Source organism: Apium graveolens, chromosome 6 (assembly GCF_009905375.1).
Source record: "Apium graveolens cultivar Ventura chromosome 6, ASM990537v1, whole genome shotgun sequence".
Lineage (NCBI taxonomy): Eukaryota > Viridiplantae > Streptophyta > Magnoliopsida > Apiales > Apiaceae > Apium > Apium graveolens.
In genome coordinates this window covers 118,936,615-118,961,929 of record NC_133652.1, presented here as the reverse complement: position 1 = coordinate 118,961,929, position 25,315 = coordinate 118,936,615, and the positions used below count along the sequence as shown (strand labels likewise).

At 36.5% G+C, this 25,315-nt stretch overlaps 2 protein-coding genes across 2 annotated transcripts; one reads left to right on the top strand and one right to left on the bottom strand.

Moving 5' to 3' along the window:
• Positions 1 to 2,365: 2,365 nt before the first annotated feature.
• LOC141666773 (plant UBX domain-containing protein 8-like) lies at positions 2,366 to 8,191 on the bottom strand. Its single transcript, XM_074472954.1, has 10 exons — positions 7,950 to 8,191; positions 6,136 to 6,197; positions 5,384 to 6,002; positions 5,198 to 5,310; positions 4,853 to 5,063; positions 4,520 to 4,732; positions 4,256 to 4,420; positions 3,646 to 3,789; positions 3,514 to 3,570; positions 2,366 to 2,781 (listed from the first exon to the last, which is right to left on the bottom strand). The coding sequence occupies exons 1-10, from the start codon at positions 8,031 to 8,033 to the stop codon at positions 2,674 to 2,676; spliced, it is 1,776 nt and encodes a 591-aa protein (XP_074329055.1). The 5' UTR covers positions 8,034 to 8,191; the 3' UTR covers positions 2,366 to 2,673.
• A 3,272-nt stretch (positions 8,192 to 11,463) lies between these two features.
• LOC141665416 (uncharacterized) lies at positions 11,464 to 12,374 on the top strand. Its single transcript, XM_074471401.1, has 2 exons — positions 11,464 to 11,566; positions 11,620 to 12,374. Exons 1-2 carry the CDS (start codon positions 11,464 to 11,466, stop codon positions 12,372 to 12,374), a joined length of 858 nt encoding a protein of 285 aa, XP_074327502.1.
• The last annotated feature ends 12,941 nt before the right edge of the window (positions 12,375 to 25,315 follow it).

Here is a 25,315-nt window from a genome sequence, read left to right as displayed (position 1 = left end):
CTCCAGAATGACTTATCGAGAAGTCCAAAATGGCTTATAGAGAAGTATTAGAGATATCGACAAGTCAAATGAAGATATGAAGATCAGAGATATCGACAAGTCAATTTCTCATTCGAGATCTCAGAGATATCGACAAGTCAAAATGAAGACATGAATATTGGAGATATCGACAAGTCAATTTCTCATTCGAGATCTCAGAGATATCGACAAGTCAAAATACATATAGAGATCTCAGAGATATCGACAAGTCATTTTTACATACATAAATTTGGAGACCTCGACAAGTCAAGTTTACTTATAGAGAATTCAGAGATCTCGACAAGTCAAAAACACTTATAGAGAACTCAGAGTTCTCGATAAGCCATTATACTTATCGAGATGTCAGTTCTATATTAACAAACTAGAGATCTCGATATGAACCTCAAGTACAAAATGCAGGCAAGTTAAATATTCGATATTATCAATCAACAAACGATCTAATCACTTAGATTGAAAAGTCTACAAAAGCAGCTTGAAGGGTGCAAGATCAAGGGCCAAGATTAACTGATAAAGGAAGGTGATTTGCAAGGATTCACTAAGCCGGAAATGGAAAACTTTAGAGATAACTTAAAGTAGGGTTTAGTACATCTTATTGCATAAAGTGTAAACCCGTGTTTACTAATCTATAAAGTAAATAGAGGTCCTTTATTTTTTATTTTTTAGAGTAACAATCAGATTTAAATTTACTTGTACTCTCTTAAGGAAGAAGCTAAGTTCTTATATTCTTAAGAACCCAGAAATTATAGCAAAACATACTTAATTTTAATACAAATTAAGTGAGTTTTGAAATACCGTGTTTATTGTGCATGTTCTTTATATTCTGCTAAACATAGTATCTCTACAATTAAACTATTTTGTTTACCGTCTTCCCAAATCAGTTTTAAAAATCCTAAAATAAAGAAAATACATTCACCCGCTCAATGTTGCACTCAATATCTAACAAAATGTATACACAATTAAATAGTGAAACGTTAAATTTATTATACTAGTTGCTCTTCTATATATTTACTCAAATTATCTCGTCATTTATTTAATGTTGCTGAAAAAACTGAAAGATGGCCATATATTATTTTGGTAATTGAAACACATTTTCTTAGTTTTTAACTGTTTTTTTAAACATTAAAATTTCAGAAAATTTTAGAAAAATTGAAATTATAAATGTGGAAAAATTTTCCACAAGTAAATAACCCCTTAATTTAATTTAGTTTAACTTGAACTTTTTTCCTGTTCATGAAAAGTAAAATGCGTTGAATGCTTCCAATAACGTTTCTTTCATACTACAAACATCAACTTATGTTTTTTTGGTCAGTGTTGTGCTTTTGAAAATTGTACAGGTAAAATGCTTTGAATGCTTCCAATAACGTTTGTTTCTTACTACGAACATCAACTTATGTTTTTGGTCAATGTTGTGCTTTCGAAAACTGTATAGAATAATTAAATTATTATTATTTCCGAGACAGGTATCAGATTAAGCATACTAGCTAGCGACTGATCCTATTTTTTCTTTAAAAAAAAGATGAACTTATTGGAGATGTTTTCACTAATAGTCTTCTTATTTTAATATTTTCAACACCTTCAGTAATATTATATAATAATTCCAAAAATTCAGATGTCTTTCTTGAAACAATTTTTTAATTTATCAAATATGTTTGTCCTAGTTTGTTTTATTTTAATATGGTTTAATTTTTCTCGCTCATACGGAAGAAAAATAAAATCTACTACAAGTAAAGGATCTAAACTTCACTATAACTAGATCTGGCAATTTCGTTCACGACACGATAACACGACACGAAAATGACGGATTTGGGTAGACATTTTTGGTACACGAATACGAAAGTACACGAACACAAAAGTACACGGAATTTAGTGTCGGTTTTAGATTTACCCTCAAGTACACAACACAAAACGAAAGTACACGAAATAAATAAATATATAAATATATTAATCATAATTATATGAATACATATATCTTACAATAATATTTTACATATAAATTTTATAAAAATAGATACAAAATAGATTTAAATTTAAATTTTACAAGGCTCATACTTGAGTTTGTATGACTTGTTACCTTAAGAATCGACTAGTAAAAAAAATATTTAAGATTAAATTAAATTTATTTTATTTTTATTATTAATTTTAAATTACACAAAACACGACACGAAACGTACACGAAATAAAGGTACACGACATGAAACGAATCCTTAACGGTTCGAGTTTGTGTTAGGCATTTATGACACAAAACACGAAGTACACGACACAAAAGTACACGAAACGAACGAATTGTTAGCTCTAACTATAACCATACTTTCAGAAATCACAAGAGTTAGTGTGAACCAGATGACCTGTGAAAATAAGCATAAATATGTTCATGACAGTTTACAGACCCAAACAATCTTGATGCAGTTTAAATGTGCAGATCATCAACAAAGTACTGCATAACTAACCAACTAGCAGCCTCTGACAAAAACCAACTAGCAGCCATCAACTCCACATAAATGATAACTTATCATGACATGCCCTACACTTTCATATGTTATCTATCAGAGATTCCAATTCTATAGAAACTTTAAATCAATGCTGTGTGAACTTGTGTAGCCCAATTGAGATATGTAAAATAACTTTTGAGATGTGCTAAATCAACTCCAGAAACAAGGCCTCTTGCCTGCTTGTCAAACCAAGTTCGTTAAAGGTGACACTGCACTCCCCATCCCCATAAGCCCGCCTAGGATATGGCCTTACCTGCCAATAGAAGAAAAATTAACTTTCATTTTAGTTCTTATCCATAAAAGATCATTGTGAAAAAAATGTGTAAATACAAACACTCAAAACATGGGTACAATTTTTAGTTTGTTTTTCGGTTATCCCCAATAACAACTTTCGATTTTTCAAAGTAAAGAGATGAAAAGCTTTAGATCTCATAGTAAAAAATGTTCTATATTTTAGTATTTAAAATTTAAAATACTACCAAAGGTCTCTGTTTCTAATCCTATTAATTTTAGTATTATGTAATTAGGTTAATTGCTTCCTATTAAATCCTGTTTGGAAATTGCATTTTCAATGAAGGTAAATAATGTGCCAATCTAAATCAATAGTGAGCTATTTTCAATTTCTGAAGACGTATATTTGGATTTTATTTATGTAAAATTTGTTTCTTTATTCTTAAATAATAAATTGAATTTTACTTAGTTTATGTGGTGACAGACATGGGTGCCAAATACCAAATTCTTAAGGTGGCCTTAATGATAGTCTTAATGAGTCCCTTGAAGACCTCAATATTATGATCTTCAAGGGGAAGCAAGTCAATTTCAGTTTGGTACTTTTCTAGAGAGTAAGCACATATTTTTAAATTAGCTTAGCCAAACAGAGTAACAATTAGTCTGCCTCACTGCTTTTAATACTCATATAGCAGAAAACCATAAATAATATTGAGAGAGAGGGACAAGAAAGTGGTAAAAGCAGATAAAGAAGTACCAATCTGTATGTACCAGGCTTGACCTGTCGACCAACATCAATATAGTCAAAGAGATACTGCAAATGAAACGGCAACCAAGTTAAATAACAAGATTGAATAACTGCTAGCCATTTGAAGCATATGATAAGTACCTGCAGTTTGTGGGACTTAAGAAATCTGCGACCTCTGCGGCTGCCATCAGGCATTCGAACAAGAAAGGTTACAACATTTTCATCATCTGAGGATGGTTCATTAGGAAGACAAGCTTCTTTTGCCGCCAATTGTCTCTCCATTTCCTAGAAGGAAGAAGAATTAAGAAAAAGTAACATTGTAACTATATAAGCATAGTATTTACCAACGGGTAGTCAAGTTTCATTGACAATCTGTTGCAGATAAAAGATACTTTTAGAACTTCCCTAATGTTCCCAACAATAAAGGAGCAACTTGGCTTAATTAAAATTAGTTAAGATTTAGAAGATAAAGAGGTACTGAGAATCCAAACGAGCAAGTCAATACAGAGTGCTCCCAGTTCTAATTCATTTCATACTCTGCAGAGTCTAAACACCACAGCAGACGCGTACTTACACAGGTAGATATAGGTTTATTACAGCTAATTCGGTAGATCACAACATTAAGATACTGTACACAGTCAATAGTAGACCACCAATCACTTCTACCCCTAGTAAACAACTTACAACTTCTAAAGACTACTACTTGTTGCTTGAGAGAAGCCTAAAGTATTTAATAGTGTTATGCCTTTACCTGTTCTTCCTGCAATTTTCTTTGTAATTCTTCAGCTCTTTGTCTCTCTACTTCAAGTGCAGCTTCTCTGGCTGCCTGCTCCTCAATAAGACGTGCCTCGGCTTCTTCCCTGGCCTTTAACTCTTTTTCTCGATCTGCTTGCAGTGATGCAAGATATTCATCATCCTGCAAGAAAAACAGAGAACAAGATCAAATGATGATTAATCAAATTAATCAAACAAAACCATTGCCTTTGGTCTCTGTTACTGGTTCAAAAAGGCAAACCTGCTGTTCTCGTATCAAGCGCTGAGCAGTTAGAGAAGGTGATGGTGGACGAGGTTCCCTCCTAGTATAAGTCCCAATTCCATCAAAACCATTCTGCATGTATTGATGTGGTGCATATGGTACATGATATGAACTCCCTTCAGGAATTCCGCCAAATAGAGCAGCCTCAAGCATGACAGCTTCATCATGTTCCAAAGAGGATATTCCTCCCCACTTTCAAAAAAATAAACAGCGAAAAAGGATATTAGTATGTAAAAAGGGTAACTGAATCATGTTCAAAATTATGATGTGAAAATAATCTTCAAATTCCTTCAGTACAAAAAAAATATTTACCTCCTCCAAACCACTATCAGTTTCATTATGTTGAGGATGATCGCTGCCAGTATCATGTTGTGGACTTAATGGTGGGCTACCTCCAGTGTCTCGAATTTCTGTGCCAGAGTCAACAGAACCGGAAGACATTCGTCTACTCCTGTTCCTCACCAATGGATGATCTTCAATGTCTTCAACTTCATCTTGGGTCGATGAGCCTCCCACCTCCAACCTTTTTTGTTTTCATATTAATCGTCAGAAGACCCAAAAATGTTCTGAACAGATACTATACAGGACACAAACATGCTTCGAGCAAAACCTATCAGATGAATGACATTATTTTGTTTAGCACATAGAGTTATATACCTTCCATTAGCTAATTTGCCTAGATCTTCCATCTCAGATGATTTTGGAGTTTCCAAATCCGAGGGTCCAACTCTCTCCTCTAAGTTCGTAACAGCTCTTTCTTGCTCTGCGGTCTAAATTTGCACCAAGTAAGATAGGATCCAGGGTTATACAATACACATATGAGGAGATGATAAATCAACAAACCTTCAATGACAAAGAAACTGCATGTGCTAGTTCTGGATCCTCTCCAACAGATTGTCTAACTGCTGGCACAGAAGTATTCTGGCCCGAGTAACTAAATTCAGAATCCCGCTTGGAAGCCTCAATCGCAGCTTGAACCATCTCCTCTTCTATATCATTTCTGTAGTCAGGCAAGTCATTCATCATAGGAGCACTTGGTCCAGAAGAAGCGACCTGAGCATAGCTAGGAGCAACTCCTGTAACAGGAGCTGGTAGAATGTTTTCGTCGTCATCGTCGTCAATTATGACAGTATCATGAAACTCGGAGCCTTGTCTATTTGCAGTTCCAGTGGAGTTCTCCCCCGCAGGAGCAAGACTAGAATGACTTGACTGCTCAGTGCCATCCTTAACCACAACTGGTATCTGCCTAACTTCTCTACGACGCGAAACAAGGTGGCCAGTGCTTGATATATCAAGACCACCATCAAATGCACTTCTACTAAGGTCTGAATCAAGGAGTGGAAAAGGATTGATAGTTCTAGAAGGTAATGCTGGAAAAGAGGGTCTGTGGGATTCATCTCTAATTGGATCATCGATGTCCATTAAATCATCTTGATCTTCAGTAATAGATGTTATTTGAGTGCTGAAGAAAAGAAAAAATTGTAGAACAATGAAAGGGGCTTTCTAATTTTCAAATAAGAGTAAAAATGCACTGAGATCACAAAAAAAAAAGTGAATTAAAGATAACTGCAATACAGAAAATGACCAGCACTTACATGTTTCTATCCCCTTCACTGAAATGTGCATTAACCGCTTGATTGAGATTTCCAGCATATTCCTAGTTACAACAAGATATTCAGGCTATTTAAATAAGCAGTACAGAAGCAGTATAGCAGGAACATATGGGAGAAATGACAGCTGATCACTAATGAGCACACAAATCAGAGTTCAGATAAATTTCCGCTTGGTAAATATTGTAAGTAGAGGTTGGATACAAGGACATGCGCTATTTAGTATACCGATGAATCTTTTTATGTCCTCTTAAACGGACACACACTACTCAATACACCTTCAACATTTTCAGAAAATATCCATGGATAGAACCATCTTCACTCCACTTCCATGTTTAATTTTTGTACTTGCGGTGAACATCCATAGAAGAACAAATGTTTTAGGTAGTCTTTAACTTAGTATACAAGTTAAATTGATCCTTAACCTTGACTAGCAAGTTAGATCAGAGAGAACACAACCCTATATATACATGTCATATGAAGACACAATAAGGCAAAAAATGGAGACAGAAGCCCTAAAATGTTATAAAAAATAAATTTCTTTGATATGTACATTAAAGAAGGAAAGAAAGAAGAATTCATGCTAATCTTAGCTCATTAGGCACAAAAATATGATTTTCATATTTGAGGAAATATTACAGTCATGTAGCAAAGGCACCACAATCTATGCCGAGACATTTGTCAATTTTTTACACTAGCCACAGCTAAAAATGTATCAGATTTCTCAATTTCAAGAAACGTATTTGAGTACCGCTATACAGTATATGCTGAAACATTAGTTAATAATCAATTAAATCACAATAGTCATTACTGAAAATGTATAAGATTGCTTTATTCCAATATTTGTATAGTGCAACATAAAGTTTTTGACAAAATATAATTTGTTAATAATGCATCCAGAACAAATTCATCAGACACTGAAAACCAACTAAAAACTGAATATACAAGACCCCAAAACTTAAAATAGCAACATGAAGAGTAAATGGTAATAAAAGGTGAGTTTCTTTCCAAAAAAATCTTTTAGATATAATATTGAATCATTTGTGAAATCCAAAGGCTTTGTCTTAATGAACGACACCAACGAATCTATAACAATTCAATCAAGTGGGAAGCAAAAATGCCAACACTCGCAACAGCCACATTCTCGGAGTAATGGATAGTGCTTATATATACTTGTTGAATTACACCAGTATGTGCACTAGGGCGATTGCATAATGAGGACAAGTCCATAATAAACCGCCCATGATCCATAAAAAGCTTCACTTTTATAAACTCGAACATATATACAAAAACACTTAAATATATTTTATACTTCTAAAATTCCAAACTATAAAAACTCAGCATATATATAGCATACAAATAAAAAATGAAACCCAAACCAAAACCTTCCACTTACATGAAACTCCAGAAAAAAAAAAAAACCCGATTTGGGTTTTTAATTTCTATTACGGAAAGCATTGTAACAACTGCAAACTCGCGTAAACAATCCAAGTTTTGAAACTCAGAGAGGCCTTGCCATATAACTTATTAATTTTTGCTTAACAATCAATTACCCTTATCTTTTCTTTAAAAATTATTAAATCATTTAATAGACAAATTCACAGTCAATTCAAATCAACTTAAAAACCACAAAATCAAACAAAGAATCAACTAATTACACAATACACATCATTTAAAGTGCTAAAAACAAGAAATCAATTAATGGGTATTAAAAAATACAATCTTATATCAGTAACAATTAACAATAATAAAGAATCAAATCAAAAACTGAATTGGGTAATTAAAAAGATGAATTTTACCACTAGTTTTTGAACAGCAATAGGCTCAGATGCGCCGGTGATGCTCATGAACAAATCGATTGCTTCTTGATCAGGTCTCGCCATCTCAAAAAGCTACGATTTTTACAGAGAAATAAATAAATAGAGTGTGTTTAAAGTAAGATGGATACGAGTATTTATATGGAGGGTGTAGAGGAGAGAGTTGGGGTGGAATTGAAAGATTGTAATTATGTATAAGAAAGGAATAGAGGAGAGGATCATGGAAACTCAAGAGAAAAACAATGTCTAGTTTGGTCTTTTTATGCCCTTAGCTTGCTTCCTCTCCAATTTTCTTCTAATTATTATATTTTTTTACATTTTAACAATTAACCTAAAAAACGATTTTTTTTATTAAGTACACTTGTAAATTTTGCATGGTGAACATCCATTTTAAAATATTGTAAAAAAAGTATATCCAATTTAATAGGTTTTTCCCAAATTAACTCATTTCTTTTCTGTCTTCTTTTACAAGAGGTAGTATAACGTTGACGATCATTATTTAAAAAAAAAACTTTTAATTATTGAATTTATATGATAAACAACTTTCAAAATCGTATTTGTTTGATACATTTGATTATTCAATCAAGTCAAGTTTAGATACGGATAAGGAATAAAATAAGGCATAAATATGTAATTAAAATGGCATTAATTATAGCAGAATTAGGCCAATAACCATGCCCATTTGAGAAGACCCGAAACCTTGAATATTAATTAATTTCGTAATTAATTAATAAGGGATAATTCAGCTGATAAGATGAGTCCTCGAGGGGAAATAAATCCTTGTAGATTGGCCTCCAAGGAACCTCGTGGGATAAGGAATCAACTTCCTACCTCTTAGAACTCCAAAGTCGTCCAATTCAAAGACTCCCAACATCTATATGAGGGGCATCACCCCACTAATCAAAAGTACTACGTTTATGACTTGATCCTTGATAATCAACAAGGCACGTAGGCATCTTGTTAAGGCAGATCGAGTCACGAAACACAAGAGCAGTCAAATCGAGTCTCGAAGTTCACGTTCCCTAGTAATAAATACAGCAATTATTATACCTTAGTTTTTGATCCATAACAGATACCAAACAAAACATCTTCATTTTGGGATCTGTATGATTGACTATTTTCAAATTTATATTTATTTGTGTGATAAATTTAATAAATTTGATCAAGTCGATTTTGAATACCAAATTACACATTTTAGTTTTTGGATCTGCTCGAGGGACTACTTCCAAAATCATATTTATTTGAATGATATTTTTAAAATATTTGAACAAGTCGAGTTTAAATATCAAATAAAAATTTAGTTTTTGGATCCGCAAGATTGACTACTTTAAAAAATCGTATTTATTAGGGTTGCACATTAAATATATTAGATCAAGTCGAGTTTAAATCCTAATTTAAACATTTTAATTTTTTATCTGCACGATCAACTATTTCCAAACTCATATATATTTGGATGGTGATATGCATAGAAAATATATCCTAAAAACGTATTAAATGTCGTAATAATTATGCTTGGAATTCTTGTTCAAAACCCAATACAAACCAGGATGTTCTGGGCTCGTAACAGACTAGAAACGGTCCAAGCAGTCAAGGCCCACTAGCAGAGGTCGTCAAGGTCCACGAACATGAGTTGTTCATGGGCTAGACCCAGTACGGCTGAAAGAACAGAGAAATGACGTCCAACATGGACACTAATTCCTACAAGGAAGGATCTCGAATCCTTTACCTTAAAAGAGTCTTAATTACCATCTAAGTTGGAAACTTGTCCACCAAGTCTCTCAACACAAGTCTTACCCTAGACTCATCTCTATATAAAGGGCTTTACCCCTCAATCTAGAACTAAGTTTTTGGCTTGATTCTTTACAACACAAAGTACGTAGGCATCTTGGGAGGACAGTCAGTCCCCACCGCGAGAACATCCATTAAAACTCGAAACTCACAAACCATAGATACTAACGAACCCTAGTTTTTATTCCAAAATATTTGTCGCCGTCTGTGGGAAGACAACAACAACCATGATACTCACACGAAGTAGAAACAACAGAGGAACTAACGATCCCATTCTATCACAAATAATCTCATCAATAGTGGAGATACCCCTGCACTCAACTTATGCTACCACCCAAGGAGGAACCCCTATAGGGGCATCTGAGGCTCGTCCTCAATGGACGAATCCCCCAATCCAAGATCCGCCACTAGGGATGAATCCCCCGACTCCTCGAGGAACGAATCCCCAATTTCAGCAACTACAAGCAATAATAAACCCTCAACCCGTTAGGTATGAGAACTCAACGATTGTGTTCCCAGGGACTACCAACCCCCCTTACGGGATGCCTCTATACCCCGAGGTCGGAGGAAGTGGACACTCCAATCGAAACGAAGGATAAGGGTGGATTCCCCAATACGTCAGTGGCTTGGCTCCCATCTTTGTGAACCGAGAATTCTCTGGACCCTACTCTACTAGAGACTCCGACTCATCAGACGATGAAGTCGCTCCAAGGAGGAGACGTGCTGGCAAGGAACCAATGTCTAATGGTTATCAATAGCCTAGGAGCACTCAAGGGAAGATTCCCCAAGATGTACAAGCAAGGATCCGGGCTCACAAAGCCGAGATCCAAAGGCTGAAGCGTGATCTAGAGATGAACCAGGCACTTAGACTCCCATTTGTGCCAAGACAAAGCGATTTTCTTCATATTATAGACCTGGATGGTCCAACACCAAGACAAAGGGATGCGACCCCAAGGGCTGCTCCAAGTGATTTCATGCCCCTAGGAGATCCTGATGATCAAGATCCACCATTCAATGAAGAGATAATGAATGCTCACATCTCGAGGAAGTTTAAGATGCCCATCAGCAAGGCATATGATGGAACTGGCGACCCGGATAATCATGTTAGGACGTTCTTTAATGCCCTACAGCTCGTGAACGAAGCTATCAAGTGTCGGGCCTTTCCTCAAATCCTGTCGGGTATGGCTCAAAGGTGGTATAGTCGTTTACCCCCAACTCGATTGGATCTTTCAAATATTTGAGCCAAGTTTTCATCAAGCAGTTCATCAGCAGCAGAGTATACGAGAAGAGTTCGGCTTCTATCAAGGGTTTAGTCCAACGAGCAAAGGAGTCCCTTAAAGACTACCTGAACCGATTCACGAAGGAGGCCCTGAAGGTCCCGGATCTCGACAACAAGGTAGCTATGATAGCCCTACAGCAAGGGACTAGAGATGAGTTGTTCAAGACGTCCCTGGCCAAATGCTCTCTTGAAAGTATGTTGCAGCTCCAGGTTAGAGCCGAAAAGTATATCAAGGTAGAGGAAAGTATTAAGAAGACGGTGGTAAATAATGAGCACATGGGTAACAAGAAGCGGAAGATAAATTAGGATTATGACGCTAATGACAAATATCCTCGAACTGGCAAAAGCTCCGAATCCTCTTTTAAGAAGAATCAACCACCAAGGTTCACTGAATATGCAAGATTGAACGCTCCAAGGAGCCAAATAATTATGGAAATTGAGATGGAAAAAGAGTTCAGATGGCCAGAGTCATTAAGGGGAGACTCCGAAAAAAGAGATAAAGGACGATACAGTAGGTTCCATAAAGATGTTGGTAAGATGATTGTAGGAAACTCAAGGATAAGATTGAGTATTTGATTCGAACAGGAAAGCTCGGACGCTTCACCAAGGGTGAGGAGGTTGGAGGCCAAAAAAGAGATAATGATCGAAGACGAAGAGATGATGATCGAAGAGGAAACGACAGGGATCATAACCCACAGCCCCAAGGGCCAGTAATCAACATGATCTTAGGTGACCCTACATCAGCCGGGACTACAAGGAACTCTCGAAAAGTTTATGCAAGATTATTAATGAGTATAGTCAAAAAGCCATCTAAGCGTTTTAAGTCAGAGATAACGCTCGAGTTCAGTGACCCCGACCTTGAAGGTTTGAAATTTACTCAGGATGAGCCTCTAGTTATCACTCTGGTAATTGGGAATTGTCCTGTTTTGAGGGTCCTAGTGGACAATGGAGATTTCATGGATATTCAGTTCCATGACACGTTCCTAAGGATAGGGTACAATGACTCCCAATTAACTTCGTCCAACGCACCCACCTACGGGTTTAACCAAGTGAAATGCAAAGTCGAAGGAGCGATACAACTTCCCGTGAATATTAGGGAAGAGCCTAGAGAGGCCATACAAATGTTAAACTTTCATGTTGTTAAGGCAACCTCTACTTACAATGCTATCATGGGAAGAACATGGATCCATGCGAAGGTTGTGCTCTCAACCTACCACATGGTGCTGAAGTTCTCGACTAAGAACTTTGTTGGTGAGGCAAAAGAAGATCATAAAATGGCCCACATTTGTTATGTTGCAGCATTTAGGCAAGATGAAACTGGGCGGCAAGTTCCCCCATAGAAGACATGGATTTCCATGAGAATGAAGAACTTCAAGGGAAGCCAGCAGAGGATTAGTCCCAATTTCCCTAGACTCCTTAGACCCAGAGAAGGTCACATATATTGGAGCATCTTTGAACAAGCCCCTGAAGGGCCAATTGACAACGTTCTTACAAAAGAACGGTGATATGTTTACTTGAACGACAACTAATATGCCCAGGATTAACACCAATCTTATAACTCATAAAGTTGAACGTCGATCCAACTCAAAAGGCCGTGAAGTAGAAGAACAGAACTTATGCCCCTGACAGGCTGGAAGCCATTAAATATGAGGCCGAGAAGCTCCTAGAAGCTAGATTCATAGAAGAAGTACAATTCCCTGAGTGGTTGGCCAACCCCGTAACGGTCAAGAAGACCAATAGAAAGTGGAGAATGTGCATCGACTTCACTGACTTGAATGATGCATGTCCTAAGGACTTCTATCCCCTATCAAGGATTGATACCCTGCTCGATACCGTCGTTGGACACGAGATGCTGAGTTTCATGGATGGCTTCGGCTGTTACAATCAGATCAAAATGCACAAAGATGACATCCCCAATGTATCTTACATAACTAACTTTGGTGTCTTTAATTATCTTGTTATGGCTTGTGAACTTAAGAATGCAGGAGCTTGTTAGTCGCTAAGCACGCGCTAATAATTCACGAAAGTATACGCGATCGCAAGTAATGTAGAATTATTTCTAGTTCGTTCCCACAGACATTGGTTAAGGTTAACTTTGTGATTTATACACTTATGCAATAATGATATGGCTATTATTCAATGCTAAGACGAATAACAAATTGGGTTTTGATTATACTACGATTAACTACTGAGAATTATACTAGAGACCATTATTTAAGAGATTAAAGAGAGTTGAAAAATATATGATACAAACATGGGATTCTAACATCATTAAATACTTTATTCAATAGCCTTTTCGTTCTTAACCTTGGCATGTAATGGTGATGACACTAATCAGATAACACGAAATTGCTAAACGACAACTTTCATTGCACGAATAATATACTACCAGACATCCACAAAAGAGATAGAAGCTGATTAGACACCAATTATATTAAGAACCTATATGTCTATAGAATTTGACAACATAATGGCTTAATGCACAAGTTATCTATTGTGATTACATAGGTCAAGTAAGATGGTTAAAATTACCTACGCATCATGCATATCAAATACATGAACCTATGCTAGCATGGCAAGTTCTAAATCCTTAAATTCACTATCGCTTCATTAAAGATTAACACACTATCTTATAAGTTCGCGACGCTCACAAGACGAATAAGCGCAACCAAAACTAGGTTATCATACAATCACCACACACTAAGGCATGGAAACAAATTAACTAAAGAAATCCATAAATAAATCCGTTAGAACCCCGCGATAACGATTAGCCCATAATTAGACTCATCATCAATGTGGGTTCCGATGAAAACATGGTATAATAAACGTAGTCTTTATATTGAATAAATAATAAACCAAGTACGAAACAAGAGTATAGGTTCACGAATAAGAAAACTAGCATCTAAAGTTACAACTTAGAACAAAGAATCACAAGTATAAAACTAGATCTTCTTCGCCTTCGTCGGATTGTGCTATACGGTCTTCTTACAACCTTCTTCTTAGCTCTGGTACGTCTTCTTCTAAAAAACGACCTTTATTTATGTATGTATAGCAGCCCATGCATAATAGAAGTCCATCCAATCAAAATCCCACAAGAATCAGGATTCTGAATTCACGACCTGGCGCGGCCGCGCGCTTGACCAGCGCAGGCGCGCTGTGTTTCTGCTCCTCGGGCGCGGGCATGCCGGTCTTCAGGAAAAAACTTCTTTTTATTCTTTTCTTGCTGCAATGAGTTAGTCTTCACGAGCCTTTATTCCTTGGACACCATCCTAACACCATATTAGCATCAAATCAATGCTAATTCACCTGAATTCCGGATAAATGCCTGAAATGCAAAAATACTAGAAAACACATTAAAGCACCAATAACTGGAGTACAAAAACATCATTTCAAAGCTTAATGGAGCGTTATAAAGTGTCATAAATTCCACTCAACATACCCCCAAACTTGAATCGATGCTTGTCCTCAAGCATAAACAGACTCAAAGAATAAGAAATAAAAATACATGAATGCAATTATATGAATGCAACGATCCCCATAGAATAACTAAACCAATCAACAAGCAACATCTCAACAAATGCAGTTATTCACATAAAGATCAATCAAACCCCACAAATTAACCTACAAACCAGAGACGTGCGTGTGTGCAAATGCTTACAGATATACTATCGCAACTAGATCAATAATCATGACTCACTACTCATCAAAGCAATCACAAGGTTATAAATAAAATAAGAGCTAGACTCAAAATAACTTATAACACTTCAATTCTTATATTGGAGTTTTATTTGGATTCATGCTTTTATTCATAACACATAAACAACACAAATATGCTTATTTGACCGTGCAATGAGTGAGGTTCACAAAAGACTTATACAATAGTACCCATATAGCGAGCGTTAGGTTAGCGAGTCCTAGACTATAAAAATCCTTAGGTCACTAGGCACGAAGTCCCCTAAGAACTTGATAACTCGAGTACTAAAGAGCCCACTCGTGATCAATTATACATAACACTTATTTTTTTCTTTTTTCTTCTTTTTTTTTCTTGGTATAAATTTCTGAATGAGTGTGTTTCACTCCATCTCGTTCAACCCTAGACTACTCATATAAATATGAGCCGGCTACTAGCCATTTGACACCTAGCCACAACAACTAGCAATGAAATCCAATTTCTCCAATTTTTTAAATATCCATGTTAATTTATTATTAAGAGAATATCCTAAATTCTAAATATAAACAAGCGATTAAACCTCGACAATCCAATAAACCATAACCATGATCTAGCACTTAAGCAACCTATAAGACTTAGTGAAATACAGTTGTCTCTAGCATGCAAATCAATTCCATAAGACTTAACATCACTAAATACGACATCACTACACTAGCATTAATATCTCAAATTAATCAGAAAAATCATCTACGGGATCATGTTATTATGCAAATGCATGAAACTATATGAACAACTATCATAAAAAACTACTACATGGCAAAAGTGTAACTATATGCACTAAACTATCATAAAATATGCAAACTATATGCGACTCACAAAAAACATATTCCTTCAACTACTACCCCCAAACTTAAATTTTTCACTATCCGAAGTGAAGGTAATAGTAAGTAATCAGGCATACCTACTCCGAATCAGGATCCTCACCCCCAATGGGTGGAGTGTCAGGCGTGTCTGGAGGTGGATACACGGAGTCCTCACCAAATACTGGCCACTGGATATCAACATATATGGCTCTGAATGTAGTCCCTAATGCCTGGATGAGATCACGTGCAAACCTGCTATGAATGTCATGCATAACATCCATCCTCCTCGCTAAATGCCTATACTGCGTCGAACTCATACCAACTCCAACATCTACTTCTGTTTCCTCCTGCTGCTGCTGTGATGGCCCAGCCTCTTCACCCAACTAAGCTCTCCAAGTTGCCTTACTTGCTTGTGCCGTCCCACCAGCATACATCTGATCGCGCGGCCTTCCACTTGGCAGATGGTCAAAAGAGTAACCAAACCCCTTCAAATCAGGCTTAACTCATCCCCACTCAGTCATGTTCAACAAGTTCGAACTATCAATCGGGGTACTAGAGAGTTGCAGCTGCTCATGTGCTGGCCAATGAATACCAACTGCCACATACAACTTCATCACAATGGACAAATAGGGTATAAAACCCGTAGTACTCCCTCGCAAAAATCTCAGAATCCCTTGGTGAATAACCATACCAAGGTCCACATAGTCCCCCTTTAAAATACCCCAAAACAACCGCGCACGCTCCACAATAACATCATGCATGTGAGAAGATGGCATGATGTTAGAATAAATATACGAATTCCATGCACGTGCAAACCTGTTCATGCATGAAACATGAAAAGTGGAATAATCAGACGTGCCCCTCTTGAACTTCCAGTGAGTCTCAGGCACACACGGAGTAGCAATTATCAAATCCAAAGCAAACTCCTCCAGAGTCTTCTCATTCCAGATATCTTATTCAGGCTTCCTCGCGGGCTGATCAATCACCCTCCTTATCGCCTCTGCACTGTACTCCACTGTCACCCCTCTAACCATATTGAAACCATTCTTTTCCGCCTTTGCATTAGCATAAAACTCACGAATCACACTCATGCGCACAGCAGCGGGTGCCTCGCAAAAAGCAACTCAGCCCATCTCCAAGATCATCTCTAATAACTTACCATCTTTCCCTGATGGCAGAAAACCACGCTCCTTGGCTATAGGCTTTGAGAGAAGCCTCGTATACTCCGCTTCAGCCTCGGGAGTTGAAAACCTTGGCCTTACATCACCTGCACTCGAAGAATCAATGGTGTTGTTGCTTACTTGAGTTCGTTGTCATTTGGGTGCCATTGGGATTGAATAAGAGAGAATAACAGATAAGTGTTTGAGAGAATTGTGTTTGAGAATTTGAGATGTGATGGAGAAGTTTGTGTATAAGTGTATGTATATATGGGAGGTTGGGAGATAATTAGTTATAGAATAGAAGTGAGAATTATTATGGGAATAGTAGGAATAATGGGTTTGATTTGGAGAGGGAATTTTGGGATGTGGAAGAGTAAAATTTGGGTAGAAATTGATTTTTGGAATAAGTCCCCGATTTTCTCTTTTCCTAGCTTTTATTTTTTTGGATTCAGGGGGCAGCGCGGGCGCGCCGCACTTCTGCCTTTTCAGTGCAGCTGCCCCGCTAGGCAGCGCGGGCGCACTCTGTTCCTGGAAAAGTGGCGCAGCCGCGCCGCTTCCTCAATGCGGGTGCGCCGTGCTACTGTAGTTGGCTCTGATTTTTTTTTTGATTTTTTTGTGCTTTTCTCCTTTCTTTCTTCTTCCTCTATCTACTAATGTACAACAAACTTGGGTTGCCTCCCAAGAAGCGCTTGCTTTATGTCGTTAGCTTGTCATAGTAATGCGAGATCAAACGGACAATAAAAGGGCACTAACCACCTCATGGGTTGCTGTGTCACCATAGTAATGCTTCAACCTCTGACCATTTACCTTAAATGCTTGGCCCAGATCATTCTCAAAAATCTCCACCGCTCCATGTGGAAACACAGTTTTGACAACAAACGACCCTGACCACCTTGACTTCAACTTTCCAGGAAAAAGACGAACACAAGAGTTAAACAAAAAAACTTGTTGCCCCGACATAAATGATTTGAGCACTAGACCCCTATCGTGCCACCTCTTGACTTTCTCCTTATACATTTTGTTGTTTTCATACGCTTGAAGTCTAAACTCGTCGAGTTCATTCAATTGAAGTATCCTCTTCTTTCCAGCTGCATCCAAATCAAGATTTAACTTCTTCAAAGCCCAATACGCTTTATACTCGAGTTCCACTGGTAACTGACACCCCTTACCAAAAACCAACGAATACGGTGACATACCCAACAGAGTCTTGTATGCTATTCTGTACGCCCAAACAACTTCATCAAGCTTCAAAGACCAATCTTTTCTCGATGGACACACAACTTTCTCTAAGATGCGCTTGATCTCTTTGTTAGATACCTCAGCTTGACCATTAGTCTGCGGATGGTAGTCTGTTGCAATGTGATGATTCACATTATACCTTTGCATCATGGCAATGAATTTGCGATTGCAAAAATGCGACCCCTCATCACTGATTATGACTCTTGGAGTCCCAAATCTTGTGAATATCAGTTTGTGAAGAAAATTTAGCACTACCTTCGCATCGTTCATTAGAAACGCCTTAACTTTAACCCATTTTGAAATATAATCAATCGCCAACAAGATATACGATAGTTACAAGATGAGACAAATGGCCCCATGAAATCAATTCCCCAAACATCGAAGGTTTCAACCTCGAGAAGCACATTAAGAGGCATCTCATCCCTCTTGGACATATTACCCACACGTTGACATCAATCACATTTCAAAACGAACTGATGAGCATCTTTAAACAAAGTCAGCCAAAAGAAATCTGCTTGAAGAATACGAGATGCTGTCTTTTCTCCACCATAATGTCTTTCATAAGCCGTTGAGTGGCAATTTTCGCAAGATGCCCCCCGTTTCGCTGTAAGAAATACATCTCCTGATGATTTGGTCAGCTCCTTGTCGAAAAAGAAACTAATCATCCCACATATACCACTTCACTTCATGCAGAAACCTCTTCCTTTGAGCGGAAGTCAAATCTGGAGGCATAACGTTACTCACAACGTAGTTCACAATGTCGGTGAACCACGGTTCTTTTGCTTGCACTCCAAATAATTGTTCATCGGGAAAAGATTCGTTAATCATATACTTATCTTGTGAAGTAGCCACTGGGTCCTCTAAATGCGAGAGATGATCGGCGACTTGATTTTCAGTCCCTTTTATGTCATTGATCTCTAATTCAAACTTTTGAAGTAAAAGAACCCATCTAATCAATCTAGGCTTTGAGTCCTTCTTCGAGATGAAATATCGACTGGCAGCGTGATCAGTGAAAATTGTCACCTTCGTCCCAAGCAGATAAGATCAAAATTTCTTAAAACAGACAATAGCCAAAAGTTCCTTCTCAGTAGTGGTGTAGTTCAGTTGAGCACCATTAAGAGTCTTACTAGCATAGTAGACTACATGAAATATGTTGTTCTTTTTTTGCCGAAGAACTGCTCCAACTGCATAGTCACTTGCATCACACATCATTTCAAACGGTTCAGACCAATCAGGTGCAGTTATGACATATGTCGTAATTAATCTCTTCTTTAATATCTCAAAAGCGGCAAGGCACTCGTCATCAAACTTGAAAGGAACATCTTTCTCTAGAAGATTGCACAAAATTTTTGAGAAGTCCTTGATGAACCGCCTACAGAAACCCGGATGACCCAGAAAATTGTGAATTCTCTTTATAGAATTTGGTGGAGGAAGATTTTCAATAACCCGCACCTTGGCTTTGTCCACCTCAAGACCCTTACTACAAACCTTGTGACCCTGAATGATGCCTTGGCGCGCCATAAAATGACATTTCTCCCAATTGAGAACCAAATTGGTCTCAACGCACCTTTTCAGCACTAACCCAAGATTGTGCAAGCATTCATCATAAGAAGTTCCAAAGACTGAGAAATCGTCCATGAACACTTCTACATTATTTCCAATCATATCAGAGAAGATAACCATCATGCATCTCTGAAAAGTGGTTGGTGCTCCACATAGTCCAAAAGAACTCTTCTGAATGCAAAAGTACCAAAAGGACATGTAATAACCCTTAAAATTTTGGACTTTTTGTAAACCTTATGGATAGTGATTTTGCTGATTATGCTGAATAAGAAAACTTTTCATGCCACACTATGTAACAGTTCTTTTATTGATATTCTGAGATCTTATTAGTACTCTATATGGTATATAAGTGTATGTAAAGATCGCCAGAATCCAAATTTGAACACTTTGATTTTTCCCGAAAATCCACCAGATACCGAAAGAATTGAGTATAAGGTAACATGATTAAAAGGATTTAAATTCAAGGATTATAAGAGAGGATCATAAAAGGAATATAAAATATTGAGAAAGGTTTGGGGGAACCCAAGTAATAAGATCCCAGATATGGTCCCTCAAACGATAAACAAGTCGTAAAACAATTAAACGACAAGTAATGCAAGAGAGATTAGTGCAAGGATTAAGGATGATGATCAATCGATTAAGTAAGGATTAGCATAAAAGATGCTTCCACCACCAAGTAATGACAAGTGGCAAATGATGAAGTCACCAAGGTGATGTCATGCTTAGTCACACTCCACTCACTTTAATCATCCAATTAACCACCCAAATATCTCATTCAACTTCCATTTTCCACCACAAACACAATTAACAAAGAAAAACCCCTCCCAAGAACATTGCTCTCGGCTTTCTTCATCCAAAGGAAGAAAATTTTCAAGAATTCAAGCTTCACTTCATAAACAAATCCAAGGTAAATCCCTTAGCTTCTTGACGATTAGATAAGCATATCCTAGGAGTTTAAGCTTCCAATTCTTCATGAATCTCTTCCAATGAATCAAGGAAGAAGATGATGAATAGTGTTTTCAAGTTACTAACTTTGGCTTCTTTGTTTTTCCTTTAAGATCCAAGCATTCCTAGGCTATCTCAAGGCTTCTTAAGGCTTCCTAGCTACTCTAATCACTCCAAGGAAGGTATAACACCTCCACACCCTAGCTTTCCTTTTGAGTATTAGGAATGGTTTTGATTGTTATAGTAAAGAGAAGCATGATGCTTGTGTGTTTAAAGTTTGGATTGGATTTGTAGTGATTTGGATGTTTGAACCTTGTTTATAGTTAATGAAACTTAAGTATAGTGAGTAGTTCATGTTTGGGGTTGAATGAATTAGAAAATCTTGAGTTTTGGGACTGATGTAGTAAGTTGGATGAGGGTTGGTTGCATTGTTGGTTGTAAGTTGAATTATGGTTGTTTGGAGTGGTTTAAAACTTGGTAATCGCGTAAACATAGTCGTCGTAATGCCCATTTTCATACAACTGCTTGTTCTTAGTGTTCAGGACAGAGAGCTAATTGTTGAATCTGTGACTTTCCCATGTTTAACTAGATTGTGTCATAAGCTTCGTTTTGATATATGGTTCGCTTGAATCCGATGTACGGTTAGGAGAAATGACCGTTTTAAGTAACGGCATTTCCCGAACATACCTTTACCCCTCGCCTTACTTTGAAACCTTGGTTAATGTCCATAATTGACTATTTGGAGTAAGAAACAATTATGTAAGGTTAAAGGGTCAGTTGGTAGAGTATTCGCGAAAGCATCGCCTTAAAATTCATAACGGTTAATTTATTAAAAATGGTGGAGCCGAGGGTACTTGAGTGACTTATGTGAATCGTTAAGCGCAAAAGCGAACGTTAGGGTCCAATTGGTTAAAGTCTAGTTTCTTAACCGACTGTGGTTTAATTCCAACTTATATGTTGTTTATAGGTTACCATACTCGCCCCGGGCCTTTTACCACCCCCAGTCGCTCAGGCAAGTTTTCTACCCGTTATACTGTTGTTGTGATGTAAATATATTGATGCATTATCTTGAGAAAAGTGCATGACTGTTATTAGCAAATCTTGCGATATATTGGAGCATGTTGATATGATATATATATATATATATGCATGTTGTGAAATCTTGATATTGTATTATCAATTCAAATGCTTATAAACTGTATAATACATATGCTAGAGATAAACAGTAGTTGCGTATATCCTTAGTATAGGGGACCCAAAGGTGAACATTTTTCTAAACCGGGAGTCGATGTTCCCGAGTGTAATATATGTATATATATATAGATTTCTATAACTATTAATTGAATAAGGTATATTCGATGGTTTTGAATAATAATCAAACTTATTTTTGATTATTCAAATAAGGATCGTACTTTCGTATAAGTATATCTTTTGTTATTTATTATTCTTTTGAAGTATGAGTTTTAAAACTTCTAATTCAATTATTTAGATAAATATTATCCTTTATGGGAATATTATTTAAATAATAATATTCAGATTTTTTCTAATATATCGGGACTGATTTATTATATTAAATCATCATTACTCTAAACATTCTTTAAAATGTTTTCGAGTCTTCAAAATGATTTCAAAAGTTAGAGCGGATTCCAAAACACATTTTCAAAGTTTAAGATCTTCCTTTTGAAGGGGACTTGAATACTCGCTCAAAAATCTAAGGGATCCGGCTCTATGGTGTATTTTATATTCGCAACGAGGTTGCTGTTTTGAGAAAATAATTTGATTACTTGCCCAATGTTCGGGAGGTAAGTCCATGTAATTGAGTCGGCATAAGCGACAAGTCGGGGTACAGTCTATAAAGGTGTAAGAGGCTGGTTGACAGTCCATCCACGCGTGAGTGGCCGGGTAACGGTCTAGCGCGAGGTCCTAATGCGGCCAGGGTGATAACCGGTGAGGAATTCATCCATCTACAGTAGAAAAGGTTTCTTATGGGTATATTTGCTTGATCAACAAGATATTGGGTTTATGCCAAAATTCTCTTCTTTCCAAATTCATTGGATATGACAACTCTGTTTATACTTGTCATGAAAGAGGTTTTCAGGGAATGTATGAGATATATATATATATATAGTTGTATATATATATCGGGACTTAATGAAGTATCTCGTAACCTCATTTCTTTTGAATGATATTTCAAAGATTAATTTTATTCAAGTCTTATCTTGTAGTCTCATCTATGTGATGAACTTTTGAAACTGATTATACCTTGAACGGTGGTAGTTCAAGTCGTATTCGAGAAAAGATATAAGTATATTGGAGTATCTAGTAACTTCATCTTTTCAACTTATATCTAGTAAATGATTATCTTATACATGACATAGTTTTTCAGAAAACCGTTGAGACAAGATTAGATATATGAGATCACCTTGCAACGATATTTTTATACAGTTATAAACTGGAACTCTGTGTATATTATGCATGGACGAGGACTTCCAAGATTTTGAAAAGTATATATACATATATACTGAATATTCTGCGACTTGGTCAAGTTAAGATATCAAACTTGTTTCATGTAACACCCCCAAATCCGGGGTCGGGGATCCGGGTTGTCACGAGTTCCATTTCCCTTAATAACACCCAATCTTAATAAACAATCAACTACTCCGTACTGTGACCCCACAATAAACACACACACTACAAGTTATAGTCACAGAGATGAATATCCAAAAATAACACGAGTTATTTTATTCCACAATTATATGCCATTACACCTTAAAAGGGTTTTTGAATAAATTACATTTCTTTGCCATTATTACAATTCATAAAGATACATAAGTCTGGTACATCAAAAGTTGAAAGCCTAGCCTATTGGTAGTTCCTACCTCAGCTACAGCGACATCAACGCCTATAGGAAACTTCGGAACGTTTCCTATCCGCTCGTGAATTGAGAGCTTGGTCCTGTTCATCTTGTCTATCTGATGTTGTGTGATGAAAGAAGAAAGTAAAGGTGAGCAACAAGCCCACCGAAATAGTATGTATAATAATTTACAATATATGAGCATTCTCATAGTACTCAAGAAAGTCTTGACTAAGAAGAAATGAACCAAGTTGATATCTTAACGCGACCAAGTCACAAAATATTCAGTATATACATATATACTTTTCAAAATCTTGGAAGTCCTCTTCCATGCATAATATACACAGAGTTCCAGTTTATAACCGTATAAAAATATCGTTGCAAGGTGATATCATATATCTAACCTTGTCTCAACATTTTTGTGAAAATCTTTGTCATGCATAAGATAATCATTAACCAGATATAAGTTGAACAGATGAAGTTACAAGATACTCCAATATACTTATATCTTTTCCGGATACTACTTGAACTACCACCGTTCAAGGTATCATCAGTTTCAAAAGTTCATGACATAGATGAGACTACAAGAAAAGACTTGAATAGATTCAATCTTTGAAATATCATTATAAATAATGAAGTTACGAGATACTTCATTAAGTCCCGATATATATACACACACCTATATATATATATATATATTTCATACACTCCTTGAAAACCTCTGTTATGAAAATTATAAACACAGTTGCAATATCCAATGAATTTGGAAAGGAGAAAACCGTGGCATAAACCTGATATCTTGCTGATCAGGCAAAGATACCAATAAGTAACCTTTTCTACTAGTAGATGGATGAATCCCCACCCGGTCATCACCCTGGCCACATTAGGACCTTGTGCTGGACCGCCACCCGGCCTCTTACGCGTTGATGGACTGCCACCCAACCACTTACACTGTGATAGACAGTACCCCGGCCTGTCGCTTATGCCGACTTAATTGGATGGACTTACTCCCCGAACGTTGGGCAAGTAATCAAATTCTTTTATCAAAACTGCAACCTCGTTGCGAATATAAAATACACCACAAAGCCGGATCCCTCAATTTTTAAGCGAGTATTTAAATCCCCTTCGAAAGGAAGATCTTAAATTTGAAAACGAGTTTGGGATCCGCTCTAACTTTTAAAATCATTTTGAAGACTCGAAAACATTTTTAAGAATGTTTGGAGTAATGCTGATTTAATAAAATAAATCAATCCCAATATGTTGGAGAATATCTGAATATTATTATTTAAATAATATTCTCATAAAGGATAATCTCTATAAAAATAATTGAAGTAGAAGTTTTAAAACTCATACTTGAAATGAATAATAAATAACCAAAGATATACTTATACGAAAGTACGATCTTTATTTGAATAATCGAAAATGAGTTTGATTATCGAAACATTATTCTTTAATAAAATAAAGAATATTATTTAATAAAAGAAGCGGAGTCATAAGTCCTCGAATGAATATTCAAAATAATATTCATTTAATAAAATAAGCGGAGTCATAAGTCCTCGAATGAATATTCAAAATAATATTCATTAAATAAAATAAAGTTATCGAATAAACCTTATTCGATTAATAGTTTTGAAAACTATATCTATATATATATATATAAATATGTATATATTATACTCGGGAACATCGACTCCCGATTTAGAAAATGTTCACCTTTGAGTCCCCTATACTAAGGGTATACGCAACTACTGCTTATCTCTAGCATAGGTATTATGCAACTTATAAGCATTTGAATCAACAATTAGATATCAATATTACGAAACAGGCATGCATATATACCATATCAGCATGCTCCAATATATCGCAGGATTTGCTAATAACAATCATGCACTTATCACAAGATAATGCATATACATATATACATCACAACAACAGTATAACGGGTAGAAAACTTGCCTGAACGTTCCCAGATAGACTTAAGCTTAGA

Coding starts and splice junctions, on each gene's coding strand:
- LOC141666773 (XM_074472954.1), bottom strand. CDS start 8,033: ATGGCGAGACCTGATCAAGAAGCAATCGATTTGTTCATGAGCATCACC. Junction 6,198..7,949: donor TTGCTGTTCAAAAACTAGTG/GTAAAATTCATC, acceptor TGTTGTAACTAG/GAATATGCTGGAAATCTCAA. Junction 3,790..4,255: donor GAAAATTGCAGGAAGAACAG/GTAAAGGCATAA, acceptor TCTTCCTTCTAG/GAAATGGAGAGACAATTGGC.
- LOC141665416 (XM_074471401.1), top strand. CDS start 11,464: ATGGAAATTGAGATGGAAAAAGAGTTCAGATGGCCAGAGTCATTAAGG. Junction 11,567..11,619: donor TAGGTTCCATAAAGATGTTG/GTAAGATGATTG, acceptor TGATTCGAACAG/GAAAGCTCGGACGCTTCACC.